The 24,049-nt window shown below is 44.8% G+C and overlaps 1 protein-coding gene across 1 annotated transcript; it reads left to right on the top strand.

The window, feature by feature from the left end:
• The first annotated feature begins 16,141 nt into the window (after positions 1 to 16,141).
• On the top strand, positions 16,142 to 23,114 carry LOC134414595 (patched domain-containing protein 3-like). The gene is made up of 4 exons (XM_063149378.1): positions 16,142 to 16,873; positions 17,155 to 17,276; positions 18,228 to 18,373; positions 21,268 to 23,114. The coding sequence occupies exons 1-4, from the start codon at positions 16,142 to 16,144 to the stop codon at positions 22,842 to 22,844; spliced, it is 2,577 nt and encodes an 858-aa protein (XP_063005448.1). The 3' UTR covers positions 22,845 to 23,114.
• Positions 23,115 to 24,049: the final 935 nt, after the last annotated feature.

The raw sequence follows: 24,049 nt of genomic DNA on the forward strand, positions 1-24,049 counted from the left end.
AGAAGCCTCTCTCAGGAGAGCTGCTGGCTGCAGGCAGGAGCTCCCTGCCCTGCCTTGGGTGTCCCTGACACCAGGAACCCCCTGGGCCCTTTGATCTAAGCTCAAAGGGTCTAAGCCATGCATCTTACCATTGCCACTCCTGCATGCCTCAATGACTTCCCTTAATACTCAAGAGCAGGTAATTTCTACTTTTCTCCAGTTATTAAATTAAGAATTTTAATGGGAAAATAAATGGTGTACATTTTAATCTAGCCTGCAACCAAAACAATTATAAGTAAGGCAGAAGCTCTCTATTTGACAGCTGATAAATTGCAGTCTGAGGCCTCAAATAACAGCTCAATCAACTCAAAGCTGTTCCTTTAAGAAAAGCTGTTTTTCTTCCTGGTCCCTATAAACCTGTTAGCAGCCCTCAACTAGAGAACATGTATCAGCCTTTGCAGATTGGCAGGCTGTTACAGCATTACAGACAGCAAACAAGTTTTCACAGAAATTGCATCTTCTGGCAATTCACAAGGGTCTTATGCAAGTGGTGAAACAACTGTAGAACTCTGTTTAAATATACATAGGAATTACTGAAGGGAGCCTTTAGCTGGCCAAATGTACAGGTTGCTTTTTCACTCTTGTAGGCAGCAATAATATATTTAACTATTTTAGTAAACTTCACATATATTGACACACAAGACATGCACACCTCCCAAACATATACCAGGTCACGAAGTGCAAATAGCTAAAGTTAGCCAACAGAGACATAAGTAAATTCAAAGGAATTAAATAATCCTTGCTAAAGACAAAGGAATTTTAAAATCCTTCCAGGATCTCAGATATAGAAATTAAACACATTCATACTCACAGTGAAGAAAAGCAGTCAACATACACCTGGTCATGCAGATAAGCACTGCACTGTAGAGATACCTCTGGGACTAAGAAGTGGGCAGACTAAGAAACAGAGCTTCTCACTAACAAAAATATTCCTAAGATGTAATATGAGTTGTAGGCTCCTAACAAAGTAAGCTTAGATCCACCTCAGACTTTTGCAGTTCAGAGTACAGGTCCAGTATTTATTAGTAATTTTTTACAGCACTATCACCAAACACAAGGAACAACAGGTGAACAACAGCCCAGGAGAGAAAGACTGTTGGTGACTCTTCTGTCCACCTGTGTGCTTGCTTCCCTGCAGGCATGACTAATTGGCATGCCAAAAAAAGTTGTGGGAAATGCAAGTTTTCGTAGAATCATGGAATGGTTTGTGTTGGAAGGGACCTACAGAGATCATGTGATTCAACTCCCCTGTTCAAGCAGGAACTTAAAACAGAGTTCTGTGAAAACTGGAAAGTTGAAGTGAGGCTCCAAACCACATTAGTAATGGAAGTAGAAAAAAAATTACTAAATAAGGGAAACTGTGGTGTAGATGCCAGCATGCCAATGGTACTTTTTATTTTCTGTACTCATGCTGCACTCCAATAAAGATTATTTTTTGTTCTCTGGTTAAAAACAAATTACAAAACATGTTCATCTACCACTGTCAACAGGAAGGCAATATGGACTATATCCAAATAAAGATTTCAAGAACTACTTCAGGATTTCAGTGAGTGTTTGGGACTTAACAGACAAATTTAATTAAAAATAAAACCAAGCCAGCAAAAAAGATCCCCAAACTTGCTCACCCACAAGACCAGAATGTGAACTGATAAGATACCTCTATCTTCAGCTTAGTACCCTGAACTCCTGTTGCTGCCATCCTGTTCACACCCGATAGTTCTGTGCACTGGAAAAGTAAGCATCCTGTTCAAGCCTAGGAGATTCCAGAGACACACTAGGCACTCCTGTGAAATTAATCTCGTCTAACAGGCCCAGAGCACAATCAACACAGGTAGATTATTTCAAAACACAGCACTGATGACATTCATTTCATTTAGCTTTGTAGGCACTGAAAATGGTGACACATTTTCAGCCCTTAGCCAGAGCTAATGAATTGCTCACCATAGTGAGGTTCTCTGTCATCTACACACCTAATCACCAGAGAATCACCAGGAAGACTTTGAACCATCTACACTGAATTATTTTGCTAATAATAGTGGAGGCAGTAGCTGTTTCAGATAAAACCCTTAGTCTTGATTCAGAAGCAGAATCAGTCATTTTCACATCCCAAATGAGCACCCTATCTACTAGATTGCAGAGCCAAGCTCCATTGAGCTTGCCCTCTTGGCACCCTCTTTAACATCCTCATGCAGCCACTCTGCTGGAGGCTCAACCCTTCCTCGACAGTGGTTGCAGGCAATACAGCAGAAAATTGAAGAAGTTGGCACCTCTTTACCTGGTTGCTATTCACTTATTTTTAACTCCAGGTACACAAAATTACCCATCTGAAGCCTGTAAAACATTGGATGATCAATGTCACCCAGAGTGGCCATTCCCTTTTTTACTGGTAGTAGAGCTTCTTCCCACTCCTTAACCTCTGCATTTCCTATTGTTCCACCTCCTGAGTCTCCCATTTCCTCATCCCACTGGGAGATTACAGCCACCTACCTTTGGCTTCTCGATTTACTGTAAAATTTGTAAGCCTATCAGCTAAGTGAGTGTCCATCATCAAAGTCTTAAGGTCTTACACACCAAATGAGTTTGTCCTTTCCGGCTACAGTCTTCCTTATAAATCCACAGTTGATTTCTTCTGAAGGCTGTAGAAAAGCTTCAAAGTGTCAAGTGAGATGACATTTCTTGACAACAAGCTTGACAACAACCTCTGTCATAGAAAATTAGCCTAAAAAGACTCATGAACTAGTCTTCATCTTCCACATGTTTTCTCAAATGACAAAAAAAAAAAACCCACAAACCAAAACAAACAAACAAAATACCCCAAGCCAAAAAGTAAACAACTCACACACACACCAAAACATGCGATGAACCAAAAGGAAGATCTCAATCAGAGACAAGTATTATGCTCCAAATGAAAGCATCAAGTATGATGCACACTTGACCCAATTACCCTTTAGCAGATAATTACCCTGCTTATTCCTGAGCAGGGCACTCCCTACCAGGATTGTGTTCTGTTGTTCATCTTGCATGACAAGAGCCCTCTGTGAGAGCAATCACAAAACAGAGGAAGGAAGACAGGTAAGTACTGTTGTTCAAAATGTCTTTGGGAGAGGAACAGCAATGTTCTGCTGTGCCAAAAATAATTGCTCATTTGGTCTGCCTCTCTGCAAGAGGTTCTGTTCTGCTTCAACTAACAGTCCTTCCAATAATGGTTTCTCGGTCTTCTGTTTATTGATTTTTTTTAACTCAAGCCATTCCCATTAAGCAAGAGGTCTCAAAGTAATTTGAAATATAATAGTTTGGGTTGGAAGGAACCTTTAAAGGTCATCTAGTCAAAGCCCCCTGCGATGAGATCTCTTCCATTAGGCCAGGTTGCTGAGAGCCCTGTCCAGACTGATCTTGAATGGTTCCAGGGATAGAGCACCTAACACCCCACTGGGCAGCCTGTTCCTGTGTTTCACCACTCTCATTGTAAAAAATTTCTTCCTTATATCTACTCTGAATCTACCCTCTTTTATTTCAAAACAATGAGACCTTGTCCTATTACTACAAACCCTATTAAAAAGTCTGTCCCAGTCTTGTTTTTAAGCCTTCTTTAAGTATTGAAAGGACTTCCTGGAGCCTTTTCTTCTCCAGGCTGAACAACCCCAGCTCTCTCAGAGCTGTTTCATTGCTTTGACCTTTTTCGTGGCCTTCCTCTGTACCCCCTCCATGTCTCTTCTGTGCTGAGGACTCCAGAGATGAATGCAGTACTCCAGGACAGTATCACGGATTAAATTATACTTATTTCTCACTTCACCTGTAAGAGAGAAGTAGCGATATGTTTATTGATATAAACAAGCAACTTAACAAAGTCTGATAGTAAATGTGACAGTGGTTTAACTGTTAATTAAGATTTAATTAGATTTAAGATTTAAATGTTAATTAAGACTTAATTCAAGGTACCCTTAGTTTTTGCTACATAAAGTCAGGGTCAAATAAAACTGTCAGGGATACCCTCCTGTTGAGTCATGAGGTTCCTGCTAAAGGGGAGGTCTTGGCATGCAATTCACTCCCATGCAGGACAGCTCAATGGGCCCAGGCTGTCCACTGTACATGGAATAAGAAGATTGACTTAGAGACATGCTTACATACCAGGTGTATTTTGGGTTGTTGCATGCTCAACTAGCTTTGAGCTGTTGGGAAAACTAACTGCCCTTAGTTGTTGAGCAAGATTTAGGGCCCTTAGCTATTGGATTGATATCTGTAAGTCAGACACAGCCATCACAACCACCACTGGTGGACATTTCTTAAGCAGAAAAAGGCAAGGTGGGGACCGCATTGTCACAATGATATCCCACAGGAGGAAAGCGGAAGGGCAGAATCACCTTCCTCAATCTAGTGGCCGCACATCTTTTGATGCAGCCCAAGATGCAGTTGTCTTTCTGGGCTGCAAGTTCATTGCTGGCTAAGTCCAGCTGCTCACCCAGCAGTGTATCCCCAAGTTGTCTCAGCAGGCTGCTCTCATTCCTTTCATCCCCCAGCCTGCATTGGTATCAGAGATTGTCCCAACCCAGGTAGAGAACCTTGTACTTGGCCTTGTTGACCCTCATGAGATTCCCATGGGACTACTTCTTGATCCTGTCCAGCTCCCTCTGGATGGTATCCTGTCCTTCAGGGCTGTCAAATGCACCATTGAGCTTGGTGTAATCTACAAATTGGCTGAGGGTGCACTCAACACCTCTGTCTACGCCATTGATAAAGGTATCAAATACTACCAATCCCAATTTGGAATCAATTTTATACCAATTTGGCATTAAATACTACTGATCCCAATTTGGAAGCCTGATGACACCACTGATCACTAATCTCCAATTGGATATTGAACCATTCAGCAGTAGTCTCTGGTTGTGGAAATCTGGCTCTTCCTAAAAATTTGTTTTGGTAACCCTGTAGCTTTAGAATGAGCCAAAAGTAACTGAAGAGCTGATCTTTTGCTTTACTGACAGAAAAGTTCTTAAGAAGACATTATTCTTCTGAACAGACCTCATGGAAATGGCAGACAGGCATGTGAACTGCAGATCTGCATATTAATCTGGAATACATAAATTGAAGCCTCTTTTCCTAGAACTGCCCACCCACTCTGTGTAAGGATCTATTTACATGGAAGATGAGTGTCCAAGTAAAAGCCTTTAACAGTTTATGGTGATCTGGTGTGCTGATTTGGGCTGGGATGGTTAACCATCTTCACAGCGGCTGACATGGGGTTGTGTGCTGAACAGAGTTGATACAGAGATGTTTTTGTTATTGCTGAATAAGGCTTACACAGAGCCAAGGCCTTTTCCACTTTTTGTACCACCACTCTGGAAAGGAAACTGGGGGTGCATGGGAGGTTGGGAGTTGACACAGCTGGGACAGATGACCCAAACTGACCAAGGGGAGTTTCCACACCATATGACATCATGCTCAGTATATCAAGCTGGGGAGAAAAAGGAGGAAGGAATGGGAGAGATACAACACATTTGAAGTGATGGCCTTTGTCTTCCCAGCGTGCACATTGCACATGATGGAGCCCTGCTCTCCTGGAGATGTCTGAACACACTTACCTGCCAATGGGAAGCAGTGAATTAATTCTCTCATTTGCTCTGCTTGTTTGCAGAGCTTTTGCTTTCCCTATTAAACTGTCTTTTACTCAGCCCATGAGTTTTCTATCTTTTACCCTTCTAATTCTCCTTCCTAATCCTGCAGGTGAGGGAGGCAGTGAGTGAGCATCTGCCTGGGGCTTGGCTGCTGAATGGGGTTAAACCATGATCATTCTTGTTTGGTGCCCAACATGGTACTTGAAGGGTTTGAGATAACGACAGATCTCATTGGGATGTGCTAGACTGAATTTATATCTGTTAGTGCTGTTTAGCTGGTAATGAGTGGGCACCTATTCTTGCCATGGGGCTCGCTTTCCTGACTGCAGGTTGGAGCCTAGTGCTATTTAGTGACTGTTTTTTGCTTTTGCTGCTTGCTGTAGTGCTCTGCTACTTCTCACCTTATTGAATTGTGCCTGGGAACATCTTGATAACAGCCATGGTGATGTTTGCCAGCTTGGGCTGGCAGGTGGCCAGGGTGCTCCTGCTGGTTTTGTGCTGCTGCACTGGACAGGCTGGAACAATGCTCTGAACCTGAGCTGAAGTTCAGAGGAAGCAAACAACTGCTGGTGCTTGGTTGCTGGCTGGGGTTAAACCACAACATCTGGTCAATTAAGGCAATGGAGCGCTGAAGAGAGCTGGCTGTTGGACCAGTGCAAGTGGTCACTGCACTCCCACAGATATAACGAACATGAGGAATGGCTGGGAAAGGAAGGAAAAAGACTCTTTCAGTTAGAGGATAATTCCTATCCAAGAAAAGGGAAAGGAAGGCAGCTAATGTTACATTTGTGTTTTACAACTAGTAATCTGAGAGCATTGCTAACTGAACAGGAGTGATTTCCCTGCACCATATTCCAGTAGCTGACAAGTTAGGAAAAAGAAAGGAGTGAAGAAAGATGAAGGTACCAGGGGAACACCAAGGTGAGATCAGGATGCTTTCTCATTCATTTATGAAAAGTAATATTTAATATGGCTGTCAATACTCAGAGATCAAAAAGGATTTTTTTCTAAGGATATGAAGACTCCGTGTGACATGTCAGCAGTCTAAGAAATACACTCCCAAGCTGACAGGAATTCAAGAAGCTGAAATTCCCTAGGGGGTTCTGCTACATTGTGTGTAAAGCAGGTACTGACATTCCTGCAAATATTCTGGCTCACAAAATGAAGTTTGAAACCACATGTTGATTAAAAAAACACAGGCACAGATAGAGCCAGACAAGCAGACTTCCATGTTTGCACCAGCAATAGAAGATATTATCCTGACATGCACACCCATAATAAATAGATAGATGACAGAACAGACTGGATTAACCTGACAAGGAGACACCTTCTCTAATATCCTGTTGGAACTGAAACACTGTGGAGCAGAAGGGCAGTGGTTACATTAGTTGTGTGTTTGGAAAAAAAATGTCCTTATTGGGGAAGCAGGAAATTTGCTTCCAGTAAGTGAAATGGGGAAGGATTTGAAAGGTCATCCCCTCCACAAATAACAGAATAAATGCTCACATTAGCCCCTGCAATACCTTTCTTGTGTTTCTGCCCTCTAATAAATCAGAGTTCAGTTCATGTTCAGTATCACTATTCTCTGATATATAAATAGACAAAATTATAATGTAGTGTTTAAAATAAAAGCTACCACCAAAAAATTTCAAATGGACATTGTCTGATCAAAGCAGGAGTAAAAGAGAAGCACTGTAATTTTACTCTATTTTTCTCCATAATAATGTGCACTTACAATTCCTGAATGACTGACCATTTTAAGAGGAAATCTATAAACATATATGCAAAAAAAAAAAAAAGCAGACTACAAAGATAACACACTGAAATAATAACAAGTGATCAAAGAGGCAAAACATTTGCAGTTATCATGGAAGCAAGTTGGGAAATTATTTATGTACATAAAGGAAGTAAAATGTTATGGACCCTTTATAAGCATGTACAAGTTCAAAAGTTGATTAGATTCTTTGGTAGAATGATGTTCACATTACATCATATCATCACCTTCCAGGGTTTTATGCAGTCTTCTTGGGAAACCTCATGATTACAAAATCACTGTGGAAATAGGAATTGTTTTTAAGTCAGCTGGGAAATAAATATTCCTCAAAATTAAAGTAATAAAATATGGCAGCATACCTTACCTTTCTGGTATCCTACACTGGTAAGCTGAAATTCTGTTAATCATGATATGAATATTCAATTGAAACAGACAGTTTCTATCCACAGTATCACCCAGAGAGTTAAAACACTTAGGCACCTTCACTCTTCCCAAAAACAAAAATGAAAAATCAAATGAATGCAATCTCATCATGCAGCAGAGGAGCCACTCATCCTGCCTGCACCCAGCATGTGGCAATTTCAGTGTCACTGTGTGCTCCCAAAGCAAAGGAAAAGCAGATCCTCAACACCAATAAACATCAGTTAGTTCTGGGTCCTGGTGCCAGAAGAACTTCTGGGGTTTCTTTGCAATCTTATATTCTAGAGCCACCCTAAAGGAAACCAGGAATTCACCCCCCATTCTGCTCCCTCCATCACCCAGCCACCCCCATCATTCCTTTGTGGGTATTTTCCTGTAGGCCAAGGAAAGTGTGATCCTTTCTGGCACGCTGTCTGGTGAGGGCACAGAGGGCACACATCTGCCACTGGCAGCCCCCAGTTTGACAATGAAACTGCTCCCTTTGGACACAGGGCTTTGAGGCACTGCATTTCCCACATGCATGGAAATGATATCATAGCATAGCATAGGATATCATTTCTCTGTCAGGTGCTGTGGAGGGCACTGTAAAGATCAAGTCCATCAAAGGCCCTCTAGAAATAGCTCTGGCATAATCATACTGCATCACGGTGGAAAAAATGGGATAGAAGACTTCTTGATGTCACTTTGTTTTACCCCAGTGTCTAGTGTGTCTCACACAATTTGCGAAGCGCTTCCCAAGGGCAGACTGGATGCATTTGGAAATGCCCCTCTGTCCTGGCATTCCAAAGAGAGAGTCAGAAATAAGGCATCTATGCTCTGACTGAGAACTTGGAACGACAAACATCCATTCCTGATGTAAGAACCCAGCTCTGCATTTTGAAATGAAAATACACTGTGCTTTCTGAGACTTGGTTGTGTCACACTTCACCACAGTCTACAACTGAGCTCAAAGACTTTGTGAAAATAGACAAAGATGACAAATTCAGTCCTTAGCTTCTTGAGAGCTGCACTGGTGTTCACAGCTGATTGTACAGCTTTTCTTGACTACCTCTATAGTAAGAATCAGACCAAGAACTTTTTACAATGAAGATTCTCAGGTATTGGAACAGATTACCCAGAGAAGTTGTGGAGGATCCACCATTGAAGATGTTCAAAACTGAACTGGACAATGTCCTGAGCAATCTGCTCTAGTTGACCCTTCAGAAGGACAGGGTGGACTAGATCTCTAGACAGCTCTCCAACTGGAATGATTCAGGGAAATTTATTTTGCTTTACAATTAATTATGATATTTTGATTTCCTATTTTTTCATGAAAGCAGACAGCTAAGAAATGAAAAGTGGCAGTATTAACATGACTTGAAATAAAATATGAAAAAATTGTAATTTTTCCTGTGTAAACTAAACCTTCCAAACAATAGCACATCCAAGCTAGAATTCCTGACAAGGTTTTCAAGAAATTGGGAAAACTTATATGAAATGCTATCTCATGGCATTTTATTTCAAATAGAATATAATTTGAAAGATCTGCAAAAGATCTTTGCAGTTGTATAAGGAAATTGCTTTAGGCTAAAGGGATTTATTGAAAGGACAGAAATCACAAAGATATTTTCTACCTATGAAACACAGAGTAGATTGAGATTTTAATTAATGTATGCTTGGAAATAAATACTCACGGAGCTGAGAAAGTAAAAAGTGCTAAATTTGTTGACATCCCTTCCTCCTTATTTCATAATAATTTACACGTCACAGGTTTATTTTAAGACTACATTTACCACCCAGACAACTAAGCATGAGTTAACAAAGCATGAACATGAGTCAACAACACAGCCTTGTGGAGGCGACAGCCAACAACATTGGGGGCTGCATTAGCAAGATAGTAGCCAGTCCTTTAAAGAAAATCATTATCTTCCTCCTTTCAGCAGACCTCATCATCACTGTTTGCCACTGTCATTTTAAGACAGAGGTGCCACAGACTCCCCTGAGGATGGGCCCAGCCATGCTCAGGTTGGATCCTGCTGGCATTGGCTGTGACCAGCTGAGGGCAGGCCTGGTTTCTCCTCACAGAGGCCACCCCTGCAGGCCCTCTACCAAAACCTTAACATTTATGAGGGAGAAGTCATGATGAAGTAGTCAAATACTGAGGCAGGTTGCCCAGAGGCTGTAATATGTACCCTTGGAGGTAACTCCAACTCATCTGGGCAAAGCCCTGAGTGACGTGGCCTAGCACTCACATCAGCCCTGCTCTGAGCAGGGCACATGTGAGATGAGTGACAAAGGATCCTTCCAACCCAAGTTACTCCATGATTCTACAAAACTGTTGGAATAACTTCTAGGCTCAGTAAATGTTTGAAAGACCAAAAATACAGAGACCAAGCAGAAAATGTTTGTTAGCATTACTGGGGACAGCTTTACCTTTCAGAAGAAATAAAGATTACCACAGAGTTTGTGAGCAGAGACAACAGGCAGCCACGGGCAGAGCAGGAGAAGAGCCCTGCTCCAAGTAGAGGGAAATGGAGGCTGAAGGGGCAAACTGAAGAAGAGTTTTCAAACAAAAAAAATAAAAGACTGTGAAGCAGGGAGCTTCACCAACGAGGCACATGTTGATTTTTAATTTTGAACACTGTGCAGAAGGTCACACATGCAAGAAACTGCATTTGCTCTCCCTAACCTGTTGTCTCTCAGCTAGGAGCTGGCTCAGGCCTGGAGCCATTGTGACACTTAGGCCACAACCAACATCATGTCTGTATTTGTGAGCCTGCCTGGGCTGTTCCTAAAAGACACCTGGGGTGAATTATTCTTCTTGCTTCTGGCAGGGTAAAAATTCCCCAGAGACAGACAGTGGAACCTGCTGTGGAAGAGAGAAGGTTCTGGTACTGCAGTTTTGGAGTGGGGTTGAGCCTGAGTCTCCTGCTCTCTTGAGAAATGATCTGACCTTGAGTGCTGTCCAACAGAGACACAACTCAGTCACCTGAATGGTGAACAATCTGCTTGTTATTTTGCTTTTCAGGTTTTTCTGTTATACTGCTCTTGACTGGTTTATGTGGACATCAGGTGGGCAGTGTCAGGCATAGTCTGACAACACCTAGAGATAAGGCCACTAGGAATATTAGAAATTAATTGATTACAGGGCTGGGTCCCTGCAGATCTTGAAAAGAGGAAAACACAACCCGCTTAAATGCGGGGCACCAGCTATCCCTGTCAGCTGTCTTCTCAGGCATGTCAAAGATCTATCAGCTTGTTTGACCATTCAAATAAAATGTCCCAACAATGGAGGTCCCCATCTTTCCTCACTTGCACCATCATTCAGTTGATTTTTTTCACATGATCATGAACAGTAATTGAAGTTTTTTTGTCTTTTCTCTTGTACTTGCTTCAGTCAAGGTGAGATTGATTCCAATAGGGGTAGGCTCTAGCTTTTATATATAATTAAATCATAATGATAAGTGCATAATTAAATCATAACAAGATACAACAGGAGCTGAATAATAAAATCACGTCTTATAATTTCAACAAAGTTACACAAACAAATATAACAGTGATTACATAAATCTATTGTAAGGTTGTCTACAAGTACAAAGTCACAATAGGTTCTCAAACAGGCACATCCATTCCCTCAGAGTATTCCCTCCCATACTCTGTTCTCCAGGGGGTAGACTGCAGCTCTCTTGTGATTTAATTCTGACACAATGATTGGGTATACAGTACATACCATAGCATTGTGTTTTGTTAAAACAAAAACTGTGCCTTTACTGCTGGTTGGGTTATAAATGAAATTAACTAGGTTACACCAAGAGTGGAACTTGCATTATGTCAAGTTACCTTTTGAGTTTCAGTGGGCAAATTGCTTTCATCTCCTTTATAATTTCTGCTGCAGTAAATTGCACCCACAACTGAGAAGCATGTGTGGTGCAGAATATCCTAGAGTCACCTTCATGACTGGCACAAATAAAGAAGTGACAGTGTTGCGTTCCAATGTGGGAAACTGCAAGGAGTTCTTTTAAAAACAGATAGTCAGGAACAAAATTAAGCCAAACGAGGCAAACATTGTGTCTGAGAACTGTTTTTTGGCAATGAAAAAGTAAAAAGGTTACCCTACTAGAGAGGGCTAGAGAAGACAGAGCAGGAGAAAGAAAAATGGGAGCGAGACAGGAAAAGAGGGAGAGAGAGAGGAGACAGAGGGAAAAAGAGGGCATTATTACCACCGGAGGTCAGGGAGCACCTGGACATCCACAAGGCGAGGGCTGTGCAGGCTGCCTGCTGGGGACAGCCCCCACGGTGATGGGACACCGGACACAGGGTGCGGGGCGCTCAGGCAGGAGGTGCAGAGGCCTGGACAGGATCGCGATGAGGATCACAGCCATGGACAGGCTTGGAGGCAGGCAAGGCTGGACGCAGGGGCCTCAGGCAGGGACGCAGAGACGAAGCAGGCAGAGCGTCGGTCAGGGACACAGAGAGGTGGGACAGACATGAGGGAGAGCAAGAGCCAGCAAGGGCAGAAGAGCCAAAATGCAGGACTCCAAAAGCAAGTTCAAAAAGCTTGCAAAGAGTAAGCCAAAGGACACAAAAGCTCCCAAAGAGCCCCCAGAGCTTGTGATGCAGTTATTTTTATGGCCCTGGCTCCTCCCCAAAACTGCATGGTCACAAGAGACCACTGGCCCAGTCCAATGTCCCACTGCAGTCCTTTGGCAGAGAGCTTTTGCCATCTGACTGCAGAGTGTCTCTGGGGTACAGCATCTTCAGTGTTCCCCTGCTGACTGCCTGTCCCATGTGAGACATGACATGGTTGCCAGGCAAAGTATCCCCAGAAACAAGGCTTTGCTCCATCTTCTCCTAGCTGCCTCCTGGACATGGCACACATGCATCCCTCCCCCATGTGCCCCTGACAACCATTGGTGAGGCATGGCAAAACTGAACTGGCTCCTCACAGAGGGCCTCCACCTTGTGGGTTGAGTTTATTTATGTGTGAACCAAATTTAGTTTGTGCTGGTAATGATTGCTCCTGAAAGAAGGATAACTAGTCCTTCGATGATTAGTTTGATCTTCAGATGCATGGCATCATTATCAGTATCATTCCTGGGAAGAGAAAACAATATGAGTCCTGGAGTGGTTAGTCCAGACAGTGGCTCAAGGTGTTGAACAGCTTGGGCTAGTGACAAAAGTCTTTTCCCACTCAGGATATCTCTGTTCTGTCTCTTTAAATGCAGCTGAGTTGAATAGTAAAGATCGCTTTGGTCTGTCAGGGACAGTTCGGCCTTAACATTCCTCAGGTAGAATCTCAACTTTCAATTCATTAAGTGCTTGCCATACTACTGTTGCTGCTTCCTCCACCTTTTTGGTGGCCAGCTCCGGCGATTACAGTTACTCTCCATAAGTGGGATCCCCTCTGAATTTGCCTTACCAGTTTTGCAAAATTTAGAACAGCAGTGGTTAAAGGCATGGAATATCAAAACCCAGAATGTTTTCAATATGAATCTTAATTGCAGAGTGAGAAGCTGACATCAGCTTCTCGATACCTCCTCCTCTTGTTTTTCCTGATCATGCTCCGCAAGCATTGCCTCTGCCTGTGCTCACCTGTTGTTGGTATATTTCTAGAGTCCCATACCTTGGTTTGGTGTTTTCTTATGGCTGTAGATCTTCACACCACTGACTCCTTCTTCTTCTGCATGTTGTTCCTTCTTAGTCAGGGCTCCTCCCAAGCTCTCCCTGACTAGCCAACCCACCCCCTTTTATCCCGGCTACCTTCACTAGCCACAGCTGTAGCCCAATGAAGGACATTGCAGCTGCAGCCCATCAAGATCAACTGGGACATACCGGGGCAAGGCCTATATACAGATATTGAAATACAATACAGATATTTTACTGGGACTCAAAGGCCACCTATACTATACTCATCGTCCCTTTCCTGACCCTGCTGAGCTGCGAGCAGCCCCTGTGCCTGCAGCTTCTTGGAGCGCTCCAAGCGATGCATCCGCCAGCAGCCTCTCTTCCTTCTCCTGCCGGCGCTCAGCAGCGAGCAGCCTGCAGCCTACTCTCCCTTTCCCTTTCGCACTCGCAGCAAGCAACACTTGCTACCAAAGCCTATTTCCTCTCTCATTTAACTGATCCTGCAGTCTTTGACCAAACCCTGCTGAGACCCAATCATTTCTCCCCTGCCTGTTTGTTGGCATACCTCTCCTTTTGGGCAAAAAATAGCAGATAAAACTGCTTTACTTTCCCCCTTCCATACCTTTTACCACATTTATCCATTTAAGCCCTGCCTCAACGCTATTTGAATTAGCACATACTACGCCTGGGGAAGTTGGACACACCTTATATTCTTCCCATCACTACCTGGCTGGAATTAATGGGTATGGCATTCTGTCCATGACATCAAAAAAGGGATGGCACACCCTTAATGTGAAGGGAGCAGCCATGATTTGTAAATGCTCATGGTTGAAAGAAACTACAAAAATTGGAGGGTCCACAAAAAATCACAAAGTTTTATTATACATTTGACATGGAAATTGGAGTGCTAGTCCTTGAGCTACTATACAAGAGGAAGGAAGGAAGGAAGGAAGGAAGGAAGGAAGGAAGGAAGGAAGGAAGGAAGGAAGGAAGGAAGGAAGGAAGGAAGGAAGGAAGGAAGGAAGGAAGGAAGGAAGGAAGGAAGGAAGGAAGGAAGGAAGGAAGGAAGGAAGGAAGGAAGGAAGGAAGGAAGGAAGGAAGGAAGGAAGGAAGGAAGGAAGGAAGGCCAAACAGTAATTCACTGGAATCTCATTTTGAAACTTCCAGCAAATGCAACATAACAACAAAGAGAGATTGTGCCTTCATCCAAAAAATATGAGAAACCTTGACTTGCTGGAAGCCCTATGACCAGTTCCTGGCCCTGCTCCAAGGAGTATATTTTATCTTATTAGAACTTAATATAAAGTGCATGAATAGGCCAGGGAACAAGGATAAGCATTCAGATTCTGGGAGAAGACTGGCATGCACTACCTGCTTGAACACTACTCTGAACTGAGAGTTGGTGGAGCCATCTTTCCATGCTGTAAGGCAGATTCCCAAGCCTCAGTTTACCTAAAGGCACTGGCCTGTGCCCAGTGGGTACCCTGACTGGGTAGCTACTGCCACCAGGCCAGTTCCTAGGTTTCAACAAGTTAGGAGCTAAAGAAAATAACTTCTAAGTGCCTGTCTGAGAAATACCTGTCTCAGAAAACCTGCTCATGGAAAAAGGAATCACCAGGATCCAACCTGCCCTAAGTGCTGAGTGCAGCAGGAGATATAAAACCTTGCTCAGAGCCTGGCTGGCTCCTTTATACTCACAGGTGTCAAGCCTGTCTTCCCTAGATGGGGTTGAAGAAATAACTACAATTTTCTGCAAGTACTGGTAGGAGAAGAGAGTTGCTTCTCTCAGAGGCAAGAAGTGCCTGCCTGTGACATATTGCCTGGACACCTTTCTAGTAATGTCACAGCTTAATATTCTCAGCCTGAAACCACTCAAATCACTGTCACCAGTGTCAAGAACACAGGCTGCAAGACAGTTTTTGGACTTGGAAGATTCTTTCTATCATTGCTACTGCATAAAGTTCTGGCATATCACACCAGTGGTACTCCTGTGATTTGCCAATTGGAATAGCTAACCCTTGTTTCAAAGTCTTTTATTTCTTCTGCTGTCACTTTACTGTTTTAAAAACCAGTACGCTGAGAGATACAAATCACCACTGTCTGTGTTTTGCTCTCAGATGGAAGAATAACGCACAGTAGTGAAGCAGCGACTGCAGCAGCTTCGGGGAAAACGCTGAAAAAGCCGATGACGTCTGCAGGCTGAAGGGAAGGCGCGGGGCCGTGCCGGGAAGCGGCCGGGTCACCACGGAGCCAAAGGCGGGATCCGGGCAGTGGTTCAGCACGGCGGGCGCTGCAAACGGGCTGGAACCCGCGGAGCCAGAGCCAGGGGAAACACTGAGAGCAGGGGGAACACAGAGGGCAGGGGGAACACAGAGGGCAGGGGGGACACGGAGGGCAAGGATGACACGAACCCGGGGCGGGGCCGGCGGAGGGAGCCGGGTCTGCCCGCCCGACTCCCACCTGCCCGTCCCAGGGAGGCGGCGGAAACCCCGCTGAGTCACAGCAGGGGCGGTTCCGCCCGCTGAAAAATGCGGTCCGAGGTTCTGCCGGGCAGAGGGCGGCTCTGAACTCCTCTCCCTCTTTCTCTCCTCTCCCTCTCTCCTCTCCTCCGCCGCCCGCACAGACCGCGCGGTCGGGCCCCGGCGTGGGACGCGCGAGGAGCTGCGGCCGGCAGCCCGTGCTCGCCTGGCCCATGGCGGGGCCGCGGGACCCCGCGGAGCGCTGCTCCTGCCGCAACACCAACTGCGTGGAGCGGCCGCTGCGCCGGCTCTTCGAAGGGCTGGCGAGCGGCGTGGCCGCCTGCCCCTGGCCCTTCGTGCTGGTGCCGCTGCTGCTGTCGGGCGGGCTGGGCGCCGGCTTCGTCTTCCTACCGCAGCGGCAGGAGAACGACATCGAGGGGCAGTTCACGCCTACGTGGGGGCCCGCCAAGGCCGAGCGCGACTTCGTGCGGCGGCACTTCCCCACCAACGACTCGGAGCGCTTCTCCGCCGCGCGGCTGCCCACCGAGGGCGCCTACGCCGCCCTCATCGCCGTGGCGACGAACGGGGCCTCGGTGCTGGACGCGGCGCCGTGGGCAGAGGTGCTGCGGCTGAACGCGACCGTGCACGACGCCGAGTACGAGCGGCTCTGCGTCCGCACCGACGGCGGCTGTGCCAGCCCCAACGAGCTGCTGTCGCGGTGGGGCGATGCGGGACCGCAGGACCCGAGGAGCCTCCGCTTCCCCGTCAACGACAACATCTTCCTGGGGACCGCGCTGGGCGGCGTGGAGACGGACGGCGGGCGGGTGCTCAGGGCGCGGGCCCTGAAGCTGCAGTATTACCTGCGGGAGGACGGCCCCGAGGCGCAGGACAGCCGGCAGTGGCTGGAGGGCTTCCTGCAGAACATCTCGTCCAAAGTGGCGGAGTTGCGCCTCGGCTCCATTCAGGTAACGCAGGGGCCGGGTACGGCCGTGCGGAGCCGCCGAGCCCGAAACGCCCGAGCAGCCCCGGCGCGGGATGGCAAGGAAAGGGAAAGGGAAAGGGAAAGGGAAAGGGAAAGGGAAAGGGAAAGGGAAAGGGAAAGGGAAATGAAAGGGAAAGGGAAAGGGAAAGGGAATAGGCAGGTGGGCTGCAAACGCCAGGCCAATGCAACTTGGTGTTTGGCCTTGCTTGTGCTTGTGCACAAAGAGGAAAAGTGTTTCAACGTTTCTTGTTGTTTTAACGGCAGGTGGCTTACTTTACCTCACTGTCAAGACAACAGGAATTTGAAGGAATTACCAAGAGTGTGATTCCGCTCTTCTCTGTGACGTATTTCTTGACAATAACCTTTGCAATCGTCTCTTGCCTAAGGTAAAATGTCTCTAAGCCATGGTCCAATGAGCCGTGATCTCTGCTCAGTTGATTTCTGCTCTCGTCAAGTGAAGGCATTCTTGAAGCTGCAGAATTTCTGTAACAAATTATAGGCAAAATGTATTTCTCTGCCTTTTTTTGTCTACATATGTGTATCTCCCAGCTGCTTAGATGGTAGATGAAAACGTGAACAAATGTTCAGTACTTAGTTAAGGTTCAGGCGGATGAGCAGTAGCTTCATAGATTCCTGCAAGTCTGGGTACAACCTTAGTTGTTTTGTCTGCTAGTAGAGTCAGAACCTTACCTGCTGTCCACAGAGAACTTAACCTGCCCTTTCTTTGTGCTGATGGAAAGTGAAGTCTTGCACACTCAACAGCTGTACAGCAGTGTCTGTGTCCTGTACTTCCAAAAATTGGACTTGCAAGGTGAGTTGGCTGGTTTAGTGTTTGCATCAAGCATCATGCCTATTAGAGCATTTCTTATGGAATGCTTGAGCCAGCTCTCTGGGGCATCTTGGCAAAAGGCTTGTAGCCAACCCGACTGCTGAGAAAGTTTCTCTACACAGCACATACTTCCTGAAAGGTGCTTCCACTGATATGCTACAGCAAAATCATGTAAAATCAAATGCATTCTAGAAATTCACGTTTTTTTTTGGGTCACCCAAAGTCTCGCCTCATTAGTAGAGCTTATGTATCCTTACTTTGCCATCTATTGTTATTGATGCAAAGATCAGTACACATCCTTACTCTTCTGAGTATGGTTGGGCAGTGGTAATAATGTGTATAATACCTCCTAGAAAAATAATTTTGTGTAATGCTGACACCTGGGAACTCTGCTAGCAGCTTTCATCAGGAGTTATTCTGAGAGAGGGTATCACTGGTATGTGAGTACTTTTCATGCCTTGGTGAAATATTTGACACATAACTAAGATATTCCTTGAAATATTTTCAGACTGAGCTGTATAAGAAATAATATCTGGCTTGCAAGCTGTGGAGTGCTTTCTTCTGGCTTAGCTGTATTGAGCAGCTTTGGATTGCTGCTGTTCTGTGGAGTGCCGTTTGTGGTCACTGTAGCAAATGCACCATTCCTCATTCTGGGTAAGTAGAAAAAGTGAGTGTATTCAGATACAAAGACCAGAGTGAAGTTAAAACAACCTAATGGTGTCAGTCTTTTATGATGTGAATGTCAGATAATACAACATTTTCTCCTGAAATGAATGTAGGAGATACCCAGAGGTGCAGCCCCCTCAGAGCACCTCCAGAGGTGGGCAAGCCCCTCAGGTCAGCTCCGTGTGCCACAGTGGGACTGGAGATGGGTTCTGGTGCTGCAAGGGCAGCTTTCCCCAAAAGACAAGGCCTGATCCGGATCCCCTGCTACAGCAGGAAGACTGTAAGTGGGAGAGTGGTAAGGTTAGGACTTCTGGCATTGTTCTAGTGTCCCTGGAAGTGTAGCCAAGATGATTGATCCTCTGCAGTATAACATCTATGTACAAAGCAGTCTCAGTCAGCTGCACAACTGAAGTGATGCACCACTTGTGCAAGCAGCTCCCCCCAAAAACCCAAGGAAGTTGGTATCATTGCATCCTTGTGTCACGGTCTGTCCCAGTGAACGGGCAACGCGGTGATTTTAAGGTGCAAAATAACCAACAAAGGCACAGGGGATTTGCAGTAACAAAATCAACAAATGCAGTTTTATTGAAATAACCATAACAGAAATGCACTGGGGAGGGGAACCGGGGAAAAAAGGAGAAGACAAGGAAAAGAGGGAGGAGGGGGGATGGGTATAGGTACCGAAATGTGATGCTGCTTTTATCTTTCGAGGTCCAGCCATCGAAAGCTCACCAGGCCACGTCCAGGGAGATCTCAAAATCTCTAGCTAACTCAGAGGTTTTTATTATTTAAAATTGTGAGGGGAAGGAAAACAGATACAATAGGGAATAGATGTAACAGGTAGTCCATGTTCTCAGCAGTAAGCAAGAGCCATTGTTTTCTTGGTCCAGTGGTCACAACCTGCAGGCAAATATCTTGGTTTGGTCAGTTTTCTTCCCCCCCACACACCTCCCCCAGGTTGGGGGTTTCAGTCCCAGTCCTTGGAAGGAGGAGAGGGGTCTTTTCACATAGCAGTTTCATGTCTCAGTCCCTGATGGAGAGGCTTCTTACATCTCAGTCTGTCTGTCATGGTGGTTGTAAAACAGGTGAGGGTCTTCTGTGGGAGACCACCCGAAACTCAGGAGAAGTCCAGCCAGGCCGAGACGTAGGACAGCTTCCAAAAGCCATTGTTGCAAAAAGGGCACAGTGCTCCTTCTTCTTCTCAGTGTAGCATACAGCAAACTCACCTGTGAAAACAATAACTTAACACTGTCCTTTCAGGTCTCAGGGCCTTTGGCGAGTGACTTTCTCCTTCAGAGCCAGAGATTCCAGACAGCGGGGGGATCTTCTCTTCAGTGGTCACAATGACAATCCTGAGGCAGATAAGGGAAAATTCGGACAGACTCTGACACCTTGTTCCACAGACTGCTTAACAGCCAGTACTGAACTTTCCAAGTACTGATGGTGTTGCTGCAATTAGATATTCTTTCCAACTACATAACGTCGCTGCAAACAAATTACTGCTTTTAAAATCCTTACTGGTCTCCTGTATCATACATTCATCTGATGTTTTCTTGGGCTTGGTCTCATGCTGAGGAAAACACATGGAGTTCCCAGGTTGACGGAGGCTGTGCATCATCTGAAGCTGTCTAATGCAAATGCTCCTTTGAGCAGGCATTGTTTCTTTGTTTCTTGCATAATTCTAATGCATTTTTTCATCTACTTTTGCTTGCTCATCAATTGCAGTGGCTCTGATTACCAAAAAGCCCCTTTTGTATACCTGGGAAAGGGCTTAAGTCAGTCTCTTCAGATCTTCAGATATAACACACAGACTTTTGTCTTCCTTGTGTTAAAGCAAACAAATTCTCAGTACAGCAGAGGATTTGCTTTGAGGGCTGCTTGCTTTCCGAAGCAGCCTGGCTCCACTACCACCAGTAGTACCTTTTGATGTGCTGCTTAATTCATCTTTGCATGTTTACTGGCAATTGCCTGTTCAGGGAGCAGGTAATGATTTCATCTCATCTTCTGTGCTCAGCTAAATCTCACTCCGCTATTCACCCAGCCTTGCTTTCCCTTCTGTGTGATTAATTTTCAGTGAATAGAAGAGCCCTTGACAACATGGCAAAATACTGAAAGGTGTGAGTTAATAATCTTGAGAGTTAGCAGAGGTGAGAGAAGCCCATTGGCTCTTCATTTTTGAACTTCAGCTCATTTGCATCTTAGGAAAAACCCAAACCCAGGATCCAGTCTTCCTGGCAGGTTTTCCCAAGGACCAGTCAGGTAATATTTGTGAGCACATCAGTATAGAGGTGAACCAAAATGAGTACTAAATAGTGAATAAGTGCTGGAAAATAAACTGGAGAGAAGTGGAGGGCAAAGAGCATAAAAAAAGTAAGCCACTGGAAAACTGGAATCACTCTTCTCCCACGTGGTAGCAACTGCTCTTCCTGCCTTCTGAAGGCAGAACAAGACATTATTGCTTTAAGTTGCTGCAGTGCTGAAGAAGAGATTCCAGAGATAATGGGGGATGCTTCCAGTGATAAGAATAGTTGAACATCAGAATATGTGATGCTTTGAAATCTCTGTCCCTGCATCATAGACATCAGCTACAAGACGCTTGTCAGAGATGCAGTAGGTGTGCTCAGTCCTTCAGCAGAGTTGCTGAGGGATCAACAGCCCATCAGGTCTCCAGGAGGTGCTGAAAGGTAATACATTCAGCCACACACAAAGGATCTGTTTTCCAGATTCTCTTGTAACTTGCATCAGTGCTCAAGCAGTGTTAGTCACCCAACTTCCTTTTCCAGATTTTATGCAGAATGAAATGTGATTAATGTTGTAGTTTGGTTGGGTGTTGGTGGAAGCTGCCGCTTGCAGTGCAGCGTTAACAGTCTCTCCTCTTGCAGGGGTTGGCGTTGATGACATGTTCATCATGATTGCTTCCTGGGAACAAAGTTTAAGGAAAAAAGAGAAATCCGATGTTAAATCTCTGCTGGCTGAGACTTATTCAGAGGCAGCACTTTCTGTGACCATCACCACTCTGACGGATGTTTTGGCCTTCTTCATTGGCACCTGGACTGCTTTTCTATCCGTGAGGTCCTTCTGCCTCTATACAGGGACAGCTTTTATCTTCTGCTATGTTTATACCTTGACCTTCTTTGGGGCAGTTCTGGTATTAAATCACAAAAGGGAGCAAGGGAACCGGCACTGGCTGACTTGTATGCGTGTGGATGTAGGTAAAGATCAGGCTGAGAACTCCTGCTTGTACAATGCTTGCTGTATCGGCAGCTGTTCTAGGCAGCCATCTGAGCCAGAAGGTGACCATCCAATGAACGTGTTCTTTAAGAAGTATTATGGCCCTTTTGTTACAAATAAATGGAGCAAGGTGCTCACAGTGTTGCTCTACGGAGCATATTTGGCCAGCAGCATTTATGGGTGTACTCAGGTCAGGGAAGGCATCGATCTCCGAAATCTGGCAAATGATGCCTCCTATGTTATTCCATACTATGATGATAATGACAAATACTTCTCCACATATGGACCCAGGGTCATGGTTGCCATTACTGAGAGTGTAGATTATTGGAAAGAGTCGGTGCGTCTTGGTATTGAGAGCTGTGCACAGAATTTAGAGAACATTTCCTATGTAGATAAGAACCTCACAGAGTCGTGGCTGAGAGTATACACAGAACTTGACAAAAAGGGTTTGATAAGTATAAACAGTAAAACTGACTTCTTAAATAACTTAAATGTACTGTTCAGAGCTCGTCCCAGTTTTGAGTGGGACATAAACAAGACTCAGGATGAAATAGAGGCTTCACGTTTCTTCATCCAGACAGTGAACGTGACATCAGCCGTGGATGAGAAGAACCTCCTCAATGAGTTAAGAGAGGCAGCCAAGCAGTGCAGCATTCCACTGAAGGTGTATCACCCAGCCTTCATCTACTACGACCAGTACCTGGTAATAGTGCAGAACACTGTTCAGAACGTTGTGGTTGCTGCCGGGGCCATGCTCGTTGTGTCCCTCGTGCTCATTCCCAACCCGTTGTGCTGCTTGTGGGTGACCTTTGCTATAGCCTCTGTTATAGTTGGCGTTGCTGGTTTCATGACGTTCTGGAACGTCAACCTCGATTCCATATCCATGATCAACCTGGTCATTTGCATTGGGTTTTCAGTAGATTTTTCTGCTCATATTTCCTATGCCTTTGTTACGAGTGGAGAGTCATCGGCCGATAAAAGGGCAATTGAAGCTCTGTCCCTGCTGGGTTACCCAGTTCTACAAGGTGCAGTTTCTACAATACTGGGTGTAGTTGTCCTGGCTGCAGCGAGCACCTACATCTTTAGGACATTCTTCAAGATCATGTTCCTTGTTATTTTGTTTGGGGCTCTTCATGGTCTTGTTTTTATTCCAGTGTTTTTAACATTTTTTGGAAACTTTGGCAGATCACCCAATACCATATCTAAAAAACTTGAGCTTGAGAAATAATAGTTTGTTTGTGACTAAGTTTAATTTTTTAAGTTTTACTTATTATATGTAGATTCAATTGTAATGACTGTCATGGAATGTATGACATGAAGAAAATGAAAGACAAAAAAAATAAACTCAACAGGGAAGCAAAGGCTTCAGAAAAGCCAGGCAAAAAATAATAAATTAAAACTTAGAGATTGCATATGCATTTTTAATTTTTGTGTCAACATGTTAATGTTGTTAAGTATTTTTTTGTGTTTACTGAATGTATTAAAGTTATTATAAACACTGACGACTGTGTCAGCTTAATGGACTACATTACATGTTTGTCAGGACATGTGCACAGTGGGGAAGAGTAACTTCCACTGGTCTGCATTTTCCACCTGTTTGCCCTGGTGCTGTAACTCATCCCAACACTGAGCTGAAAGAAAGTTTTTTGCCCAAGAGACTCAAATTTGGATGTTTTACAGCAAAATTACAAGAGGTCAGAACTGTCTCAGACTGCAGTAACCCATAAGCCTTCAGGAGACAAAATGTGCTTAGGTTCCTAATGTAGCACGAAAAACCTTGGGGAAGACTCACCCCAAGCTGACTCCCATTTTCTATTCAAAGCCTTTTCTCAGTGTCCTGTTTTCTAGCTAAGGCTGGACATCTGGTACCCTTAAGAAGTTTGTGTGTAGCTTCTCTTGGCTGCAGTCTGCAAAGGATGTGCTGTAGGTTATTGAACTTGCATGGACCTCCTAAGTATGACAGGGCAAGGATTCTCTAGAGAGAATCACAGCCTGATTTGGAACAAAGTGAAAAGGCAACTCAGGTTTAAGCAGATCGGTCCTAAAACTGTAAAGCCATAAATTCCATTCTGTTCATCCTGAGTAGCTTTCACTGAATAAGAGCTAAGAATAGATGAGAAGTGGCCTTCTAACTTGTAGGGGACAAGACAGAAAAGTCAATTTATAACTTGTTGCCAATATCACGAATGACCCATCGGAAATAAAGTGAATGATGGAAACTGATGCAATTCTGGAAAAATTGGTGTAGAACTCATTAAACCATTCAGTCCAAATCTGCTTCCGTGGAAGATTTCTTCTGACTGAGCAAGTGTGACAGGGTCTGCCTCTGTTTCCTGTGATTCCTGGCCCATTTCATAAGACCCAGTAGACAGGGCAGGAGCCTTCTGTTTCCTCCAGAACAGTTTTTGAAAGAGTAGTGAAATACTGAAACTC

Source organism: Melospiza melodia, chromosome 1 (assembly GCF_035770615.1).
Source record: "Melospiza melodia melodia isolate bMelMel2 chromosome 1, bMelMel2.pri, whole genome shotgun sequence".
NCBI classification, from domain to species: Eukaryota; Metazoa; Chordata; class Aves; order Passeriformes; family Passerellidae; genus Melospiza; species Melospiza melodia.

Coding starts and splice junctions, on each gene's coding strand:
- LOC134414595 (XM_063149378.1), top strand. CDS start 16,142: ATGGCGGGGCCGCGGGACCCCGCGGAGCGCTGCTCCTGCCGCAACACC. Junction 17,277..18,227: donor GCAATCGTCTCTTGCCTAAG/GTAAAATGTCTC, acceptor AAATATTTTCAG/ACTGAGCTGTATAAGAAATA. Junction 18,374..21,267: donor TGCACCATTCCTCATTCTGG/GTAAGTAGAAAA, acceptor CTCCTCTTGCAG/GGGTTGGCGTTGATGACATG.